This window comes from Ipomoea nil, unplaced genomic scaffold (assembly GCF_001879475.1).
Source record: "Ipomoea nil cultivar Tokyo-kokei standard unplaced genomic scaffold, Asagao_1.1 scaffold0805, whole genome shotgun sequence".
In the NCBI taxonomy this organism is placed as follows: Eukaryota; Viridiplantae; Streptophyta; class Magnoliopsida; order Solanales; family Convolvulaceae; genus Ipomoea; species Ipomoea nil.
The window spans coordinates 1,245,622-1,263,292 of record NW_017617233.1 but is presented as its reverse complement, the minus strand read 5'-3'; the positions used below and the strand labels follow the sequence as shown (position 1 = coordinate 1,263,292).

General features: G+C 36.3%; 3 protein-coding genes and 1 non-coding gene across 5 annotated transcripts; 1 reads left to right on the top strand and 3 right to left on the bottom strand.

The window, feature by feature from the left end:
• Window positions 1-861: 861 nt before the first annotated feature.
• TRNAL-CAA lies at window positions 862-945 on the top strand. Its single transcript has one exon. It is a non-coding gene; the product is annotated as a tRNA-Leu (tRNA).
• A 417-nt stretch (window positions 946-1,362) lies between these two features.
• LOC109177747 (basic endochitinase-like) lies at window positions 1,363-3,327 on the bottom strand. Its single transcript, XM_019327187.1, has 3 exons — window positions 2,983-3,327; window positions 1,909-2,062; window positions 1,363-1,807 (listed from the first exon to the last, which is right to left on the bottom strand). Exons 1-3 carry the CDS (start codon window positions 3,266-3,268, stop codon window positions 1,435-1,437), a joined length of 813 nt encoding a protein of 270 aa, XP_019182732.1. The 5' UTR covers window positions 3,269-3,327; the 3' UTR covers window positions 1,363-1,434.
• A 3,822-nt stretch (window positions 3,328-7,149) lies between these two features.
• Window positions 7,150-9,088, bottom strand: LOC109177748 (basic endochitinase-like). Its single transcript, XM_019327188.1, has 3 exons — window positions 8,748-9,088; window positions 8,497-8,650; window positions 7,150-7,677 (listed from the first exon to the last, which is right to left on the bottom strand). Exons 1-3 carry the CDS (start codon window positions 9,016-9,018, stop codon window positions 7,305-7,307), a joined length of 798 nt encoding a protein of 265 aa, XP_019182733.1. The 5' UTR covers window positions 9,019-9,088; the 3' UTR covers window positions 7,150-7,304.
• A 2,591-nt stretch (window positions 9,089-11,679) lies between these two features.
• Window positions 11,680-14,300, bottom strand: LOC109177742 (probable acyl-activating enzyme 1, peroxisomal). 2 transcript variants are annotated; one of them, XM_019327179.1, is made up of 3 exons: window positions 14,210-14,282; window positions 13,807-14,178; window positions 11,680-13,199 (listed from the first exon to the last, which is right to left on the bottom strand). In XM_019327179.1, the coding sequence occupies exons 1-3, from the start codon at window positions 14,228-14,230 to the stop codon at window positions 11,757-11,759; spliced, it is 1,836 nt and encodes a 611-aa protein (XP_019182724.1). In that variant the 5' UTR covers window positions 14,231-14,282; the 3' UTR covers window positions 11,680-11,756. The 2 variants fall into 2 exon arrangements, with proteins under 2 accessions (XP_019182724.1, XP_019182725.1); XM_019327180.1 differs by having other exon boundaries at window positions 13,807-14,300.
• Window positions 14,301-17,671: the final 3,371 nt, after the last annotated feature.

Below are 17,671 nucleotides of genomic sequence, written 5' to 3'. Positions count from 1 at the left end.
TGAAACACAAAGAACCAATAACGCCTCCACTGAGATTTGAACTCATAATCTTCCAAATGGAAGTCCAACCTGGATACTATTAGACCACATAGTGGTGAACTTTCCCTTAAATCAAAGAAATTAAACACTTTATTTCACGGGACATGGAAGCATATGATTATATTCTTCTTTATTCTGTCTTTTTTTTTTTTTAAAGAATTTATATTATGAATTGAACTTTGTGGGCACACTGCTGGTACAGTTGCAGGCTGATGAAACATCACATGCTGATTCTTCAGATCTTATCATTCTTATGTATGGTGACAAAACCATTGGACTTAATTAACTGCAGGGTGAAAGAGCTCAGAGATCAGAAGGCAAAAGAATATTTTGGATATGTGTTTATGGTTGAATACGTTGAACCTTGAAACACATACATTTACCTAGCTAATATATATGTGTAGAGAATAAGATATTCATTTTTTTTAAAAAATTATTTATAGTGATGTATATCTAAGAGAAAGTTCACAATCGTTATTTGAATACACATATAAGGAGATAGACTAGTTTAAATTATAGTTAATAATCATTAACTTAAATCAAGAAGGCTAATAGACTGTTTATATATGTTAAAGTTAAATAAATTTGGAATCTTGTATGGTTATCAAATCAACTATTCGATCAATTTAACTGGGAATTTATATTAAATTCAATCCATATATTTATGAATTTTACGGCAACTTATATCAACGCATACACTTACATTTTACGTCTCGAGATTGAAATTTGAGAATGAAGCTACATAATTTTTTTTTTTTCTAATTTCATTTAATGTTATTATACTATTATTAAATACGAAATTTCAACAAGAAAAACGCAAAGGTCAGGATGGCCGAGTGGTCTAAGGCGCCAGACTCAAGTTCTGGTCCTCGTAAGAGGGCGTGGGTTCAAATCCCACTTCTGACATTTATCCAACTTTTTGGCAATCACCCCAAGGAGTACTGCTGCGTGATTAAGAGTGGGGAATCCAACTGTGACCACGTAGAAACAATGGGGCAATAATCTAATTTAAATTACAATGTTGATAATTAGATTTCACAATTAATTGTTTGTTTCTATAGATCAAGTTAAATATTAAAACATTTTCAACTTTTTATGTGAGTACTTAGAATGGAGGTGTAGCTAGGTGCAACACAAGAGCATAATAGCATGAACTAGTGCGACTTAAAACGACACAAACCTATCGTTGCCCAACACAAGCAATATAAATATAAACTGAGTTATATTATTCAGTCGAATATGATGAATTATTCGATCATGAGTATACATTATTAAACATGGCCAACATACTTTGGACGTACATTATTCTAAGCTTATTCTTTGATATACGGGAACGATATATAGTGGTGAATATACGGGAAAGTCCGCACCCGCTATATATTCTTATATGATGATTTAGGAGCCAAAAGGCCTTTGGTTGGCGCAGTCCAAATTATTGCCATATCCAACTCCAAGAATGTCACAATATCTCTTGTAAAACCCAATCCTATCCTCCATTTGCGGGTTAGATCCCTTCCCGCATTCAATCCCGCCGTTGATAATGTTGGTGACCACACCATAGCCGGGGACGCGGCCGGCGGCGGTGTCTGCCGCCGACGGAGTCCATCCGCCGGTCATGACGGCGTGGGCCGACGGCTTGGGAGACTGGGGTGTCATCCAGAACCAGAAGGCGGTCTTGAAGGATATCACCGGGTCGGTAGCCACCAAATCGGGGTTGTTTAGTAGATCCGCTCCTATGGCTTTCCCGGCTGGACCATAGTTGAAGTTGCTGCAAAATATCATTTTATAAGTTTTTTGTGAGACGAAACTAATTCAGTCTAGTTTTGTTTTGAGTGGTTTATTCGGGACAAGACAAGACAAGACACTTACTAGGAAATTTGGATAGGACCACGACCAAAGTACTTCTTGCCGGGAGCACAAGGCCACTCTTGACTTGCCTGACAGTAATCTGGTGGGTTGCCTTGTTCTTGCTTGAAGCAATATCCCCATGCATATGGTCCATCTGGTGCAGTTGCCCATCCACCTTCATACACAAAAATAAAGTAACTAATAATATAATTTCTTATATATACATATGCATGAAACTAATTAATAGAAATATAACCAGGACTATGTGGTCCAATGGTACCCGGGTTGGACTTCCGAGTTCGAGCCTCAGTGGAGGCGTTATTGGTTCTTTGTGTTTCAGTAGGTTGAGAAAGTATATGAACAGATACTACAATGTAATAGAGCCAGTAACTTTCAAAAAAAAAAAATTAATACAAATATAATGACAAGTATCTGGACCATTTTATTGGTTTTTTCTGGTTTTTTCAGTTTGAGCATTTATGGACAACTTATGGTGGTTTATTTCGGTTCTTTGCTGATTAGAGTTATAAGATGGTTTCACCAAAAGCATACCCTTAGCTTGGCTCAGTGTGGGAGCAAGTTTATTGATTTTTTCGATTTGAATCGATTAGTTATTGGTAACCTAAGTTGATTTTGCATTATTGTGGTCTTTTGCAAGCTACGATCACAATACGAACTTCACCTAAAGTGCACCTTCAATTCTCAATTGGAACGATTTATTGACTTTCTAAGTAAGTCAGCCATCCAGTTATTAGCAAGGCCTATTTATCTCTTTGTAATTCTTTACTAAGTCACAAGACGGGTTTCACCCATGCCATATATTCAAGTAGGGATTTTGAATTTTTCATAAATCAAAGAAAAAAGATTGATAACCAGCTTGGTTGGCGTGAGTGGCCGTACACTCTTGTCCCTTAAGAGAGGTCGAGAGTGGTTGAGAGTTCGAACCCTCCTCTCTTGTATGAAAAAACCAATCTGGCCAGCATTTGACTCTTAATTGGGATTAGTCTGATACGGACTTAAAGTGCCTCATACAGTTAGAGCTGCTCAGTACACCTTGACAAAAGAAAAGATTGATGTGGTATAAAAAATGATTACCAGTAGTCTCGTGAGAAGTTTGAGCCAAAAAGGCAGCAATCTCTCTCTTACGAGTATCAACGTCGCCGGCGGTCCCAAAAGCGCCGAAGGAGTTAGCCGCCTGAATGAAAGCTTCGTAGGTGTAAAACCCAGTGGCACAGTTAGCGTCGTTACGATGCTTAAGCATCTGCTCAAACAACGGCTTTGTCACAATGGATCCCACACCCTGCGCCATTATCGTCCCTGTCAGGAGAGACAAGGCGGCACAAACCATACCCAATCCCAGAATCATCTTTATCCCCATCATGTTTACTTTTTCACTACTTCTATGATAATGTGGTGAGTTTAAGGTTGGAGCTGCTACGTATTTATAGGCGCCATGGCAGAGGTTTTGCAGACTTTTCCACAAGCCAAACGGATCATTATCTCTGATGGCTGCTAAGCTATGGAAATTTTCTTATTGAAGATAACATTACACGCTATGTTGATGCTACGTGTTCCAGTTTGGCTTGACCGCAGGACCATTGATTGATGACAAAGTGCAATTTTCACCTTAGGTTTCAAGATTGATTTCAGTACAGACTTTGAATTTTCTGCACACGCACTTTGAAATGCTTCATATTCTCAGGTTATAAAATATAAAACCTTATTTTTCTCACATAGAGTTAAGTATTGATAGCATCAGTATATCACTTCATATTAATTGATTATATTTGATGGGCCCAGCTTTTGTGTGGATTTTACTAGTCCGGTTTACCTCTCTGATGTGGTTTGCAAGCTATTACAAGGAGTATGATTTATCAGGTGTACACATTTGAGTACTAGTTTCAGTTTTTCCATTATCCAAAAGAAATAAAAAAACTTATTTTTCTCGCATAAAATTTATTATTGATATCATTTCATACTTATTGACTATATTTGTTCGGTAGCTCCTTGGAAAGGTGGCCCAAACTACTATACAAGTATAAAGAAATAAAATTGTGTCTTTAATTTGCTGCTACCTCTATCTTTTAGAGTAGTGGTAAGTGTTTGATTTGAAAATTAGTACATAGTAGAGCAAGTCAAAGCATGCTTCGCAATTGGGACTGTTAGTGCGAGGATTATTGAACGCCAGCTTGAAGGCTGAGTTTAGCATCTACAATCGAAAGACAACGCTAATTGTTACATAAATATTAAACAAATTATATATTTATTACTAATTATAACTTTTGAGATGAAGATTTAATCCTTATACATTAACGAAATAAGAAGAATAAATGATGGAACGTAACCAAGTAACCAAAAAACAAAAAGGTGGCGGGCTGATTAGGTGAATCGTCACCATCAACAATTTACGTCTAGACGCGGCATCTCAAAGTTTCAATCACTCCCACTCCCTGCCTAAAAAGCTTTCCGTTTCTATTGGCCATCACGAATGCCTATTTTTCAGATTGTTATAGATAATATAGATCAAATGAAATTCGTACAGAGAGTGTTTGGTAGCAAGAAAAGTCTGAAATTTTGTTGAGAATTTAAAAGGTGAGAAAATTATTCACACATTTGGTGTAATATTTAATTTAGGAAAGTTCGGCCTAATGAGAATCACATTTCATGATATCAATGAAAATAAACCCCATATATATATATATATATATATCTTGGAGTATCTGTTCATACGTACTTTCTCAACCTGTTGAAGCACACAAATAGTTAACACGTACTTTCTCAACCTGTTGAAGCACACAAATAGTTAACACCGCCTCCGCTGAGGTTCGATCTCATGACCTCTCATGTTATCTAAGTACAAGGTGCTTGGCATGTAATTTAATTGTTATGTTTCTATGGTAACACCAAACATGTTAATTATTTTTCCCTGTAAAATTATTCCCATCAAACATATTCTTAAGAAATTTCTTTGAGAATTTAATTGATGGGAAAGTACCAAACAACCTTTTAATTTAAAAAAATAAAATAAAATTAAAGTGTTTCTTTTATTATTTTTTTTTTTCATTTTTTGTTTATGTACAACATAAATAATAGGGGATGATAAAGAAATAAATCAGTAATGGACAAGCTCGTTGGTAGCTAACTAAGGCCTAAGAGTGATGATATCCACATTATATTAAAGTTATGTATTGTATGGAAAATACTACTTAACTCTTAAATTCGACTCTTACCTATTATTCTTTTACCTAAATCTTTGATATAGATATTTTTTTTTTGGACTCATAAAATAAAGACTTATCAATGTTTGTCACGTTATGAAATAATAGTACGTGATGGAGTAGAGATTAAGAGCCCGTGTAAGCGTACTCATATTGTATTTGGAAAGGACCGGGTAAAAAAGTACTTTTCAATAGTTTTGAGTAAGTATTTAAAATGTTCCACCAAGTATGCCTCTAATTCGATCTGATTGGTATGAAAGTTCGAATATACAAGAAATTTCAAACTTATAATAAATTAACACTTTAGTAAAAAGTAACTTATATGGTTTAACCTATTATAGGTATATCAATCTAGAAATCTTCTGACCCTTTGCTGATAGACTTTGAATTTGAATACTTAAAAACACGGCTCTATTATCCCCTTGGCAATTTAAAACTTGAATACTTAACTTCATACTCAAATATTTACAATAAATTGCCTTAGAATCTCAGGATTAGAGAGTCGAATCCAACATCCTGCTATTGATACAGGCAATGACTGCTACGCAAATATAAAAAGATAAAATTGTGTCTTTATTATTGACTATAACTTTTTGCATAGTGGTAAGTGTTTGATCTGATCGACCTCTATTTATAGTAGAGAAAGCACCTCAATGCTCGATCATTTGAACTTTTGAATTGTTTTATATATCGTAACAAGTATTAAGTATACCGGCCGGACGGGGTTATATCTTAAACCAAAAAGGTTATTTGTAGTAGAGAAATTAAAGCACCTCCATGCTTGATCCTTTGAACTTTTAAATTGTTTTATATATTGCAACAAGTATAGCAGTATCGTAGACCAAAAAGGTAGACATTAGTCCTATACATTGTTTCATAATTTTCAAAAGAGGTGTTTTTAGTGGCGTTGTTTTTTTTTTCCGTATATTTAGATACAACTTTGACACGGTAGATATATAATTTGTTAATTACATATTCAAAAGATCAATACCTTCAGCCCATAATAAAAACTTGATATTTTTCAACCAAATATCTTTTAAAACTAACTATTTCATAGTCATAATTAATTGTAGGTCAAACACAAATTCAAAAAATGCAACTACATAATTGTACTAATAAACATGGAATAAGACTACTAGGCCAATACAACAAGTTTAAAAGTTGCATAGACACCACCACGAGTTCATAAACTCAATACCTTAACTTCATAAGGTAATAATAACATACTCAATTTATAAATTTATTTATATACAGTTCATATATTATGAAATTAGAGCAATATGATGACCTGTTCTTGGAATAGAATTAATAATCCATTGAAATATGATGACCCGTTCAATTTTATTCAAAATAAATAATTTTATTTTATATTAATTAACTTTCATATTTAAAAATTATATTAATTATTACTTATTTTTATTTTTATATTGAATATTAATTTAATCGTACAATGCACTGTTATTATATACATGTAGGGTTATGGTGCAAGTAGTGTCGTGCTCGCTTTAACTTTTTGGATATGTCATTTTTTATTGAATACTTTTGATGTAACACAATGAATTTAATTAACAAGATAATTATACATTTCTAGTACACAAGATTATCAAATAACATTATTTTATAGCAACTACAATATTGTTTAAAAAAAATGTTCATAAAAGCTACAAAATTTTAATGTTATTAAAAATGTATAATAAATTCCAAACAAGCGAATAACAATGACAATTTAATGTTAATACACACATATATAGACACGAATAATGATTAATTACCAACAAGTGTCATACTAGAAGATAGCGAAGTGTTGCAATGAGAAGCTAAGAAAAAAAAAAAAGATATATAATTCTTAATTTACCATCAAGTTAAACTTAAAATTTGTTAATTTTTTTTTTTCATGAGTGTCATTAGTCATCACATTTCAATAGGTTTAACTAAGCTAATTACTATAGTTATGGAGAAGGGAGACCACCATTATAGTATATTAAAAAAGTTAAATTAGTACTGATAGAATAATCTGGAACCTTTCATTTATGCAGTATGTAAATAAAACTAACACATTTATTCGAGAATTATTTTCACCGAATTCTCAGGTACACCGTACACATTATTATTACATTATTATATTATAACTTAGAAGCAAGCCTGCTTATTCAAAGGTTCATTATTAGTAACATTATTAGGAAATTGAGATTTGGGATCCTAAGCAAAAGGCCTCTGGTTAGCACAATCAAGATTGTTCCCATACCCAACTTTAAGAATGTCACAATATCTCTTGTAGAATCCAATCCTATCCTGTTGCTGGGCAGTAATAGACCCTTTTCCACATTCAATCCCACCGTTGATGATGTTGGTGATCACACCGTAGCCGGGGACACGGCCGGCGGCTTTGTCTGCCGCCGATGGAGTCCATCTGCCGGTGATGACGTCGTGGGATGATGGCTTAGGGGACTGGGGTGTCATCCAGAACCAGAGGGCGGTCTTGAAGGAAATCACCGCGTTATTGGCCACCAAATCAGGGTTGTTTAGTAGATTCGCTCCTATGGCTTTCCCAGCTGGACCATAGTTGAAGTTGCTGTATGTAAAACCATCATTTTATATATTAATTAAGCAATAAAACATGGTACAACACATGAATTGGCAATCACAAAGTTATAAGTTTCATTCTTTATAGGAGCTGTTTATTGACCTTCTTAGTTTGAGTCGGTGTTCTATGTATAACATAAGACGGTGTAACTCAATATGGTTCTGGTTCGGTCATAAGACGAACTTTACCCAGAGTATCCAGTAGCGACTACAGGCGATTTAATTTAGTTCATTGTATAAGTATTTTCCCTAAATATAATATATTATAACATATTGTATTATTGGGTGGCTTTGGTGCAAGTAAGAGATTGAGTCAATTAGTAACTTAATCTGTTAGGCAACTTAGGATATTTAGTTAAGTTTTAACTCTTAACTAAATATCATCCTATGTTGATGGCAGGTAGGCTTCTAAGCAAAATAGTCCTCCCACAACTCTGGTGTAATATTAGTATATTCGATCAGGAGAGAAATGGTAGACAAAACGCTAATGCTTTCTGCAGGTTTACCACGAGATATTCAGAAGGTCCTGAAGCTTCAGGGGCGATAACGAGTCAGGTTCCTCGTTACTTTTAGTTTGTGTTAGTCATATTATTATCATCTAACACATTGTGGTTTTTACCAACTATGTTATAAGGCGTGCCCACCTTCATATAACGACTACTTTACAGGCAATTTACCTCCTTGTAATTCACCCAGAGCCCACCTTTAAACCACCCTGTTACCCCCTCAGCTCGAAGAGAACCACTATTATATTATATTATATTGATGTTGTCAAACTCAGCTCATATATGGAATGATATATACATACTAGGAAAGTTGGATAGGACCACGACCATAGTACTTCTTGCCGGGAGCACAAGGCCACTGTTGGCTTGGCTGGCAATAAGCTCCCGGGTTGCCCTTTTCCTGTTTGAAGCAGTATCCCCACGCATATGGTCCATCAGGGGCAGTTGGCCATCCACCTTAATTTACAATCAACAATCGTAGGTATTATATACCATAGTTAAAGGAGAGTATGTACGAGGAAAAGACCTACGATTAACGTAAAATTATATATACCAGTAGTTTCATGAGAAGTTTGAGCCAGAAAGGCAGCAATCTCTCTTTTACGTGTGTCAGTGTTGCCGGTTGATCCAAACGCGGGATCGGCCTTAGCAGCCTGAATGAAAGCTTCGTAGGTGTAAAAGCCTTTGGCAGGGCAGGCTGCGTCGTTGCGATGCTTAAGCATCTGTTCAAACGTTTGCTTTGAGATAAGGGACTGGACCTGCGCCAACGTCCCTACAGTGAGGAGGGACATGGCACAAACCAAAACCAATCCCAGAATCCTCATGTTTTCACCTGACTCTATAGTACTAATAAGCTTTTTGTGTAGTTTTGTTGAGTTTAATGTGGTGTTTTAAGGTTGGATCGGAACAACTTGGTATTTATAGGCACCACAGCAAAGGTTTTGGTAAGACTTTTCTTTTTCACATGTGATCTGGGTGGAGTAAAGGTTGTCCATAACTCAAATCAACAAATAAAGTCAAGGCAATCCTTATTCGAATATGGGCTTTGAGTACATGGATTTGCCTTGCGAATATAGTTGGCAAAGAACCACAAGAAGGTAATCAACTTAGATTGTTCATGATTGACAAATTTTTATAATTACTAAATTATATATTCATAATTATAAAGCTATATATTCATAATTTATGAACTTCATATTCGTAATTATTGAACTCTATATTCACAATTACAGAATTTTATGTTCATAATTACTGAATTATATGTTCATAATTATAAAGCTATATATTCATAATTTTTGAACTTCATATTCACAATTATTGAATCTCTATATTCATAATTACATAACTATATGTTCATAATTATGTTCACAACTCTATGTTCATAATTATAGAACTATATGTTTATAATTTTTAAACGAGTTAATACCCAAAATGGTCCCTCGACTATGCCATAATTACCAATTTGGTCCTCAACTACCATTCTTACCCAATAACTATGTAACTTTTACTCAATTAAGTCCTCAACTATACAATTCTTACCCAATTTAGTCCTCAACTATACAATTCTTACCCAATTTAGTCCTCTGTATTAATTTGACTGTTTGTTGACTGTCAAAAGTCGAGATAAAATATAATTTTACAAGATTTCTCATTCCTCTCCATTTAGCAGCGCCAAACCATGCAGCAATACACTCCGATCAGATTTCGATCGTCAAAAAATCGTTGGAAATCAAATTCATGGGCTATCCGATGCATAACCACTACTTCGATACTGACAGGTTTAGAACCCAACCGGAGCTTATTGCTACATGGTTTGGCGCTGCTAAATGAGGAGGAAGGAGAAAATTTGTAAAATTACAACTTTATTTCCACTTTTGACAGTCAACAAACAGTCAAATTGACAAAAGGACTAAATTGGGTAAAAATTATATAGCTGAGGATTTAATTGGGTAAGAATGATAGTCGAGGACCAAATTGGTAATTACGACATAATCGAGGGATTATTTTGGGTATTAACTCTTTTTAAACTATATATTCATAATTATGAACAGTTTTAGAACCGTGTCCACCTTGCGTCCACCTTGCAAGGTGGACACGATTCCACATCATAATTTGCCATGATTGACCTGTTTAAATCAAGAAGGCCAAGTAAAGCCTGTATCACACTACTGGAAATTATGAAATTTCCGACCACCTAAAAGTGATGTTAAATCAAGTCGAAAGCCTTGTTCCGACCACTTTTGGTATCCGGAAAAATATTTATTGCTATTTCCGACCACTTTTTGTTTTCGACTTGATTTAAGACCACTTTCAGGTGGTCGGAAATTCCATAATTTTCAACAGTGACATCTGTTCAAAGGTGAGCTCTAACACCCTTATGACCCTAGCCGGAAAAAAAAAAACTACAAAGAGATAAACAAGAGTAGGTTGCTTATAGTGGACTGATGACCTTAGCCAAGAAAACCAAGGAAATCTACTGTCATAACGATTCGAATGTGTGCTTTGGGTAAAGTTTGTCTTGTACTTCTATCTGCAAAAAACCACAAGAAGGTAAACCGATATAGGTTGCTCCCACACTGCACAATTTCTAGATATCATGATTTGCGGGTTGAGTGGGAAGTTGAAGACAATTGTGATAAACTCCATTTGACTTTTCTCTTTGTACTCCACTCGTAAAGAAATTGGCATTTCATAGCTAGCTAGATTAGTACATGACTAATTAATACCTTTTATTGTTATGTTTGAACATATAAACGATCTCAATTGTAGAAGGGTACGTACTTATAGTTATAGCTAGTATCATTGTGATGTATATGACCATTTTTTTATCCTCTATCAACAAAACCATTTAAATGACATTAAATACAATGGCATTTTGGCCTATTTGGATAGGACCACGACCATAGTACTTCTTGTCGGGAGCGCAAGGCCATTGTTGGCTTGGCTGACAGTAATCTGGTGGGCTGCCTTGTTCTTGTTTGAAGCAGTATCCCCATTGGCAGGGCAGTTAGCGTCGTTACGATGTTTAAACATCTGATCAAACAACGGCTTTGTGACAATGGATCCCACACCCTGCGCCAACGTCCCTGTGAGGAGGGACAGGCCATAGACCAAAACCACTCCCACAATCCTCATGTTTTTCACTTCTATAGTACTAAGCTTTTTCTTCTGTTTTGCTGTTTTTAGTGTGGTGTTTTAAGGTTGGAAGAACTGAGTATTTATAGGCCCCACAGCAGTGGTTTTGCTTAGATTTTTGTCCAAAAAAAACACCCATTTTCTTTGAGGGCTGCTAACTTTTGCAATTTCCAGATTTCATGATTATCGAGTTGAATTGGGTGCTTGGAAAGTTGATGACATCAGCTCCACGTCTTATGTTATCAGATAATAGTTAATTTACCAGACATCTTTCTACAATCAGCTATGTTATCAACTAATTAAACTCACTAACCCAACCAGCTAAGAGTTATTTACCAAACACCATCCAATGACCAAAATATGGATCCAGTTTAGGTATGTTTTTTACAGTATATGCTGAGGTAATGTTATTAATTTAATTTACTGTTCAGAAAAGACTGCCAAGCCCCTTAGCTTTCTCCCTCAAAACAAACTTCTGAATCTTCCCAGTTGAAGTCTTAGGCAAATCCTCAAACACAACAGTCCTAGGTGCCATATAATGTGGCAAATGGTCCCTGCAGAAACTGATAATCTCCTCACATTTAACCTCAAACCCTTCCTTCAACTTCACAAATGCACAAGGTGTCTGTCCCCAATGGTTATCCGGCCTCGCGACGACTGCTGCTTCGAGAACCGCAGGGTGATCATACAGCACTCTCTCGACCTCGACCGTGCATATGTTTTCGCCCCCGGATATTATGATGTCCTTGGACCGGTCCTTGACTTCGATGTACCCATCGGGATGTTTTACCGCCAAATCGCCGCTCCGGAACCATCCATCCCTGAACGCTTCTTCTGTCGCCTTTCGGTCTTTCAAATATCCGCTCATGACGGTGTTCCCTCGGAGCATAACTTCCCCCATTGTCGTACCGTCAGCCGGCAAACTTTTTGCGGTGACGGGATCTCTCACGTCGACACCCTGCAGACAGAAATGCGGGATTCCCTGTCTCGCTTTCATCTTCTGAAGCTGTTCCGGGGGCAAAGAATCCCATTCGTGCCTCCATAGACAAAACGTGCTCGGGCCATAGGTCTCGGTTAGTCCATAGATGTGAATCAGCCCGAACCCCATCTGCTCCATCTTCCAGAGGACTTGGGGAGGCGGGGGAGAACCGCCCGTCATTATCTTAACCATATGAGGCAGCGGCTTTCGGTCACATTGTGGCGAGTTCAGAATCATGTTCAACACGGTCGGGGCAGCGCCCATGTGCGTGACCTTATGAAGCGAAATGTTGTCGAATATGTCTTTCGGACCGAATCTCCTAAGGCATACATTGGTTCCACCCAATGCAGCCATGCCCCAAACCATGTTCCATCCATTACAATGGAACATAGGAACAGTCCAAAGATAAACAGGCAAGAAACTCATCTGATGAACAAAAGCCGTAGCGATAGTATTAAGGTATGCACCTCGATGATTATACACAACTCCTTTCGGCCTGGAAGTCGTGCCAGAAGTATAATTCACACTAATCGGATCCCATTCGGTTCTCGGCCACCTTATCCCAAAATCGCCATCCCCATTCTCCAGGAGAGCCTCGTACTCGTATTGGTGCGGGCTAGAATCGGAAACTGGAGGGGCATTCTCAGAATCTGAGATCACAACCAGAAGAGGCGGTTTCGCTTTGCCATCTGCAAGAAGATGAAGGGCTCCTTGAGCAACTGGGAGAAGCTGATAGTCCACAAAAAGGAGTTTGGCTTCTGAATGTCTTAGAAGGGTCGACACCATAGCCGAATCGTGGCGAGCGTTTAACGTACACAGAACTGCCCCCGCCATTGGCACTGCAAAATGAAGCTCTTGAACTGCTGGTACATTTGGAGCCAGGGTTGCCACCTGCATAAAAATACAGTGCTAATTAAAGCTCGGTTTGACATGTTCCCAAAATAAGCTAGTAGCTTAAAATAAGAGCTTATTTTGAAAAGCTAGACAAACCAAATGAAACAAATCCCAATAGATACTCAAACCCAATCTTTAATATCACTCTACAATCTCTCACGGAACCAATGTGTCCACTCTAGACGGTTCACAATCCAGACTCTCGTAGAACCCTTAAATTTAAGTATCATTTTATAAGTATTACATTTTTCATAAAAGTATAACATTTTTCCTAGAATCAATCAATTTATCCTCTACTACACTTTTTTTTTCATGAGTAACTGTTCAAAATTAAAGCATATGCCATCTCAACTAAAAGTCTAAGCTGATAGTTGAATTGCACATTTATGTTTATATATTATATGCTCAGCAAGCCCCTCACATTGACTCTGATGCCAAATTAAAGCAAAAACATTCGCAATGAACAAGAAGAATCATGGGATGTACGGAAATAAACAGGAACAATAATGAAATCGAATTACAGAAACAACCCAACAACAAGGAAATTAAAGAATTGAATCAAGAAATTGAAAACTTTTTTTTCTTGTTTGAATAAAGGGCTAACCACATCTCCACGAGAAATGCCGAGTTGAGTGAGAGAAGAGGCGAGTTTGAGACATCTGTGGTGGGTTTGCTCCCAGGTAAACCTAACAGAAGAACCAAACAGAACCGAGGTTCTGTCGGCGTAAACCATGGCGGCTCTTTCCAAGAAACTTATGGGGGTCAGAGGCGCATGATTCGCCGCGCACTTTAGCAGCCCCTCCATGGATTGCCATGACTCCGCTTCAAGCTCCCCGGAAAACTGGCACAGCCGCCGGGGAGTGTTCATCGCCCGCGGCGGCGGGCTAGCTCCGCTTAAACCGCCCCACAACCACCGTGTCAGCGCCGCCGATGACTTCCTGAAGAAGTGATTCATGGCGGAGGAGCAAAATTTCTTGGCAGTGTTGGTTGAGCAAAATTTAAGGAGTATGAAAGTTTCGTGGCATCATTGGCTTCTTCCCTGCAAAATCTCGACTTTTATGGTATGGTGGGGCCGACACTGTACTCTACGATATCACCTCAGATTCGCACTCACAGTAACCATTTTTCTTCACGGAAGGAAATATTCTAAAAATTAGAATGGAATTTTATGAAGAATGAATAAATAAATATTTTTTATTCATTGGTGTGTGACAGTTGACCAACCGAACATAAACTAATGCAGGTTCGTTTGTTAGGATTTTTGGAGTGTTCGTATTCATTTGTTAAGGTTTTAAAAATCTGTTCGTGTTCGTTTGTTAAACGTTCATTAGTGTTTGTTAACGCTCGCGAACACATTCATAAACATGTTGTTCCTGAACACGTTTATCAATCCTTAATAACCAAAGACATTCACATGTTCACGATCCCAACTCGTTCATGAACAAAAAATAATTCATGTTCATAAACAACAACCAAACAAACAACACAACACCACATCACTAGACCACATGAATCGGGCCCTATATATAATTAGGTTCAAATGAGAACCTCTATTAACATGTGAACCTGTGTAGTATTGTTAACCGTTGATATTGCTCGACTTTCTGGTTTATAATGATGACCTAGTAAATATACATCATTTCACCACTGCACAAATGCACCACTCTTCAAATCTTGACTACCCAATCTAGTTCACATCTCAACGGTGCATATATAGGAGTTCACAGGTTTACACTCAAGTAGTGGTTCTCACATAAACCGAACCGTGTGTGTGTGTGTGTGTATATATATATATATATATATATATATATATATATATATATATATATATATGTATATATCGAAAACTTTGTTCGCTAACACCCTAATTGGTTTGTTGGTGAAATATTTTTACAAAAGCATCAGAATATTTATTCATTTCTCTCAAAATGTGAATAATGTTAATGATATCAAAACGAGATCAGGTTTTTGCCATTAATAAATAACAATTAGGTGAGACATCATTTATCATTTTAATGTTCATGAATAGATAATAATAATAATATTTTCAAAAAAGATTAGATAATATTATCTACCAGAGGTGCATTGCATGGGCATGAAGTTGACATGTAACGTTATCTAGATCTATATGCTGATAGGGGTGAAAATAGGCCAGACCGAGCCAGGCTTTAGAAAAGTAGGCCTGGGTCTGCTATGAAAATCTAAAGTCTAGGCCTAGGCCTGAGCCTGTATGTAGGCTTTTTGTTAGGCTTAAGCCTGAGCCTACAATAGGCCTGGCCTGGAAGCCTTTTTAAAAGCCTATTTAACATATAGGACATTAAAAAGGCTTCAAAGTAAATCCTAAATAGGCCTTGAGGCTTTGAGCCTATATTTAAAGCTTTCATTTTAATGAGTTTTAAAATATATCGATAAAGAATTTACACAAAAAAAAAAAAAAAAAAAAAAAACCTAATACATACACAAGTATATTACCACAAATCTATGTATCATATTATAAAATTACAATCAATCAATAAATGATAAAATACGATAAAATGACAAGTTATAATCTCTTCTTGTTCAGAATTTATACACAATGAAAAAAAAATTGATGATAAATAACTAAGTCCATTACAAATTTACTAAGTTGGAAGCCTTTGAAGTAACTTTTTTTTTTTTGTGATGGTTCCTCCTTCAGTGCTTCCAGTAGAAAATGCAGTGATTCCATTTGGCTTATCACGATATTGTTGACCAGAAAATGAATAGTCATGATCATTTTCAGAAACACTGAGATTCAAAGTCCTGTCATTGCCACATTGACAGATATTACAGCTTCATCAAACCATATCCTAGACACCATAAATCAGCTCCCAAAGCTTATAAAAGAAGTAAATTTTAAGTAGTAATATAAAATAAGATTCTTACCTTTTATTTTTGTTTTCTCTCCGGCCAATACTTGTTACGAAACCAATCCCACGGTCACCTCAAATAAGAGCTTCAATAGATTGCATGCCTGTTAGACCAAGAATTGATTTAGCTAAGCAAATTTAGACATAAAAGAGGACAAAGTTACGTTGCTGCATAATATGCAGATGATAACCTAGTCAATCACGAGTGAAACAATAATGTTACGTTGTTGTTGTGATCTTATCCAATTCAGATAAATTCTAGCTAGACCACTAATCCACTACAAATTAAAGCTCGTGCTTATGCAACTTAAATTTTCCAAATTAAATTACGGATCGGAGTACTAATTGTATGTATTTTCATTTTCATGCACCCGAGACTTGCATTATACATATCATATTTTTGAATAATATTATTTAGATTAAATTATTATAATATAGAATAATAGCATAATAATTTTTTTTTTTAAAAAAAATAGAAGTTGGTCTGTGGGCTGACCCACGGGGTCCGCGAGGCCGTATGAGGCAAGGTAGGATTGTATAATCCTAGCACAGGGGCCGGTCCGCAAAGACCCGCGAATAAAAGAGCCTGTGGTGATACGGGCCTAATGAGACAGATCGAGCCGCATTGACACCCCTAGCTCTCACGAGACAAAATGTGACCCAAATCTGATCTACATGTGAATCCCAAGGCATTACTGGTATTTTATGAGAATTATATAATCTTTCTTAATGCCAAGGACTTTGTACTCTATTGGCACCAAGTTACTCTCTAGAGGTTGTGAGTTCGAATCTCAGTGGGTGCGTCACTAGAGGATATAAATTCAAGTCGTATGAATATCCTTTCAGTCAATCCACTATTTTACTATGCGCACAACCCTACTCCATCATGGAGAGCCAAACTCCAATGAAGTTTTAGGTGGGGTTCAAATCCCCACCCTACCACCTCCAGCTATGACTTTAGGTCAATTGATCAGCCACTATGCTAGGCCTTGGGGGGATGGGGGCGGCAAAATTATATAATCTTTTACCATGATATATGATATTGTTAAAAATGAAAATAAATTTAATTTTTGTCAACACATTTTCAATTGAGTCCGTATTACAATGTCTTTTTAGTATGATTTTTTTATTTAGTTTACAAACTATTACACAATAACATGACTTATTCAATACACACTTTCAAGCAGTTGCGAGAAACACTAAAATAATGAAAGTAAATAATACAGTAGATATATAGTATTGATGGAGTAAATGTTCCTCGACTAACATTTTATACAAATTATCGATCTAACCCGTCTTCTATATAATTTACAAACTATTACACATAAGCAAGATTTATATAAAGCACTCTTAAATAATAATTGTATATTTCTTTCATCACTCAAAAAAAAAAAAAAAAAAAAAAAAAAAAAAAAAAAAAAAAGATGTGAACATAACTCCATCACAATCTTTGGGTCAAGGGATTAAGTCCAAATCTTGCAGAGCAGGTTTGGTATATCAATGGATCGGTAGCTAAGATGTTGTGTGCGTCTCACAATAATCTTTAGGTCAAGAAATCAAGTTGGAGCCTTGCTGGCTTTG

Coding starts and splice junctions, on each gene's coding strand:
- LOC109177747 (XM_019327187.1), bottom strand. CDS start 3,268: ATGATGGGGATAAAGATGATTCTGGGATTGGGTATGGTTTGTGCCGCC. Junction 2,063..2,982: donor AACTTCTCACGAGACTACTG/GTAATCATTTTT, acceptor TTGTGTATGAAG/GTGGATGGGCAACTGCACCA. Junction 1,808..1,908: donor GGTCCTATCCAAATTTCCTA/GTAAGTGTCTTG, acceptor GATATTTTGCAG/CAACTTCAACTATGGTCCAG.
- LOC109177748 (XM_019327188.1), bottom strand. CDS start 9,018: ATGAGGATTCTGGGATTGGTTTTGGTTTGTGCCATGTCCCTCCTCACT. Junction 8,651..8,747: donor AACTTCTCATGAAACTACTG/GTATATATAATT, acceptor TTGTAAATTAAG/GTGGATGGCCAACTGCCCCT. Junction 7,678..8,496: donor GGTCCTATCCAACTTTCCTA/GTATGTATATAT, acceptor TTTTACATACAG/CAACTTCAACTATGGTCCAG.
- LOC109177742 (XM_019327179.1), bottom strand. CDS start 14,230: ATGATGCCACGAAACTTTCAT. Junction 14,179..14,209: donor TGATGCCACGAAACTTTCAT/ACTCCTTAAATT, acceptor ACCAACACTGCC/AAGAAATTTTGCTCCTCCGC. Junction 13,200..13,806: donor GCATTTCTCGTGGAGATGTG/GTTAGCCCTTTA, acceptor ATTTTTATGCAG/GTGGCAACCCTGGCTCCAAA.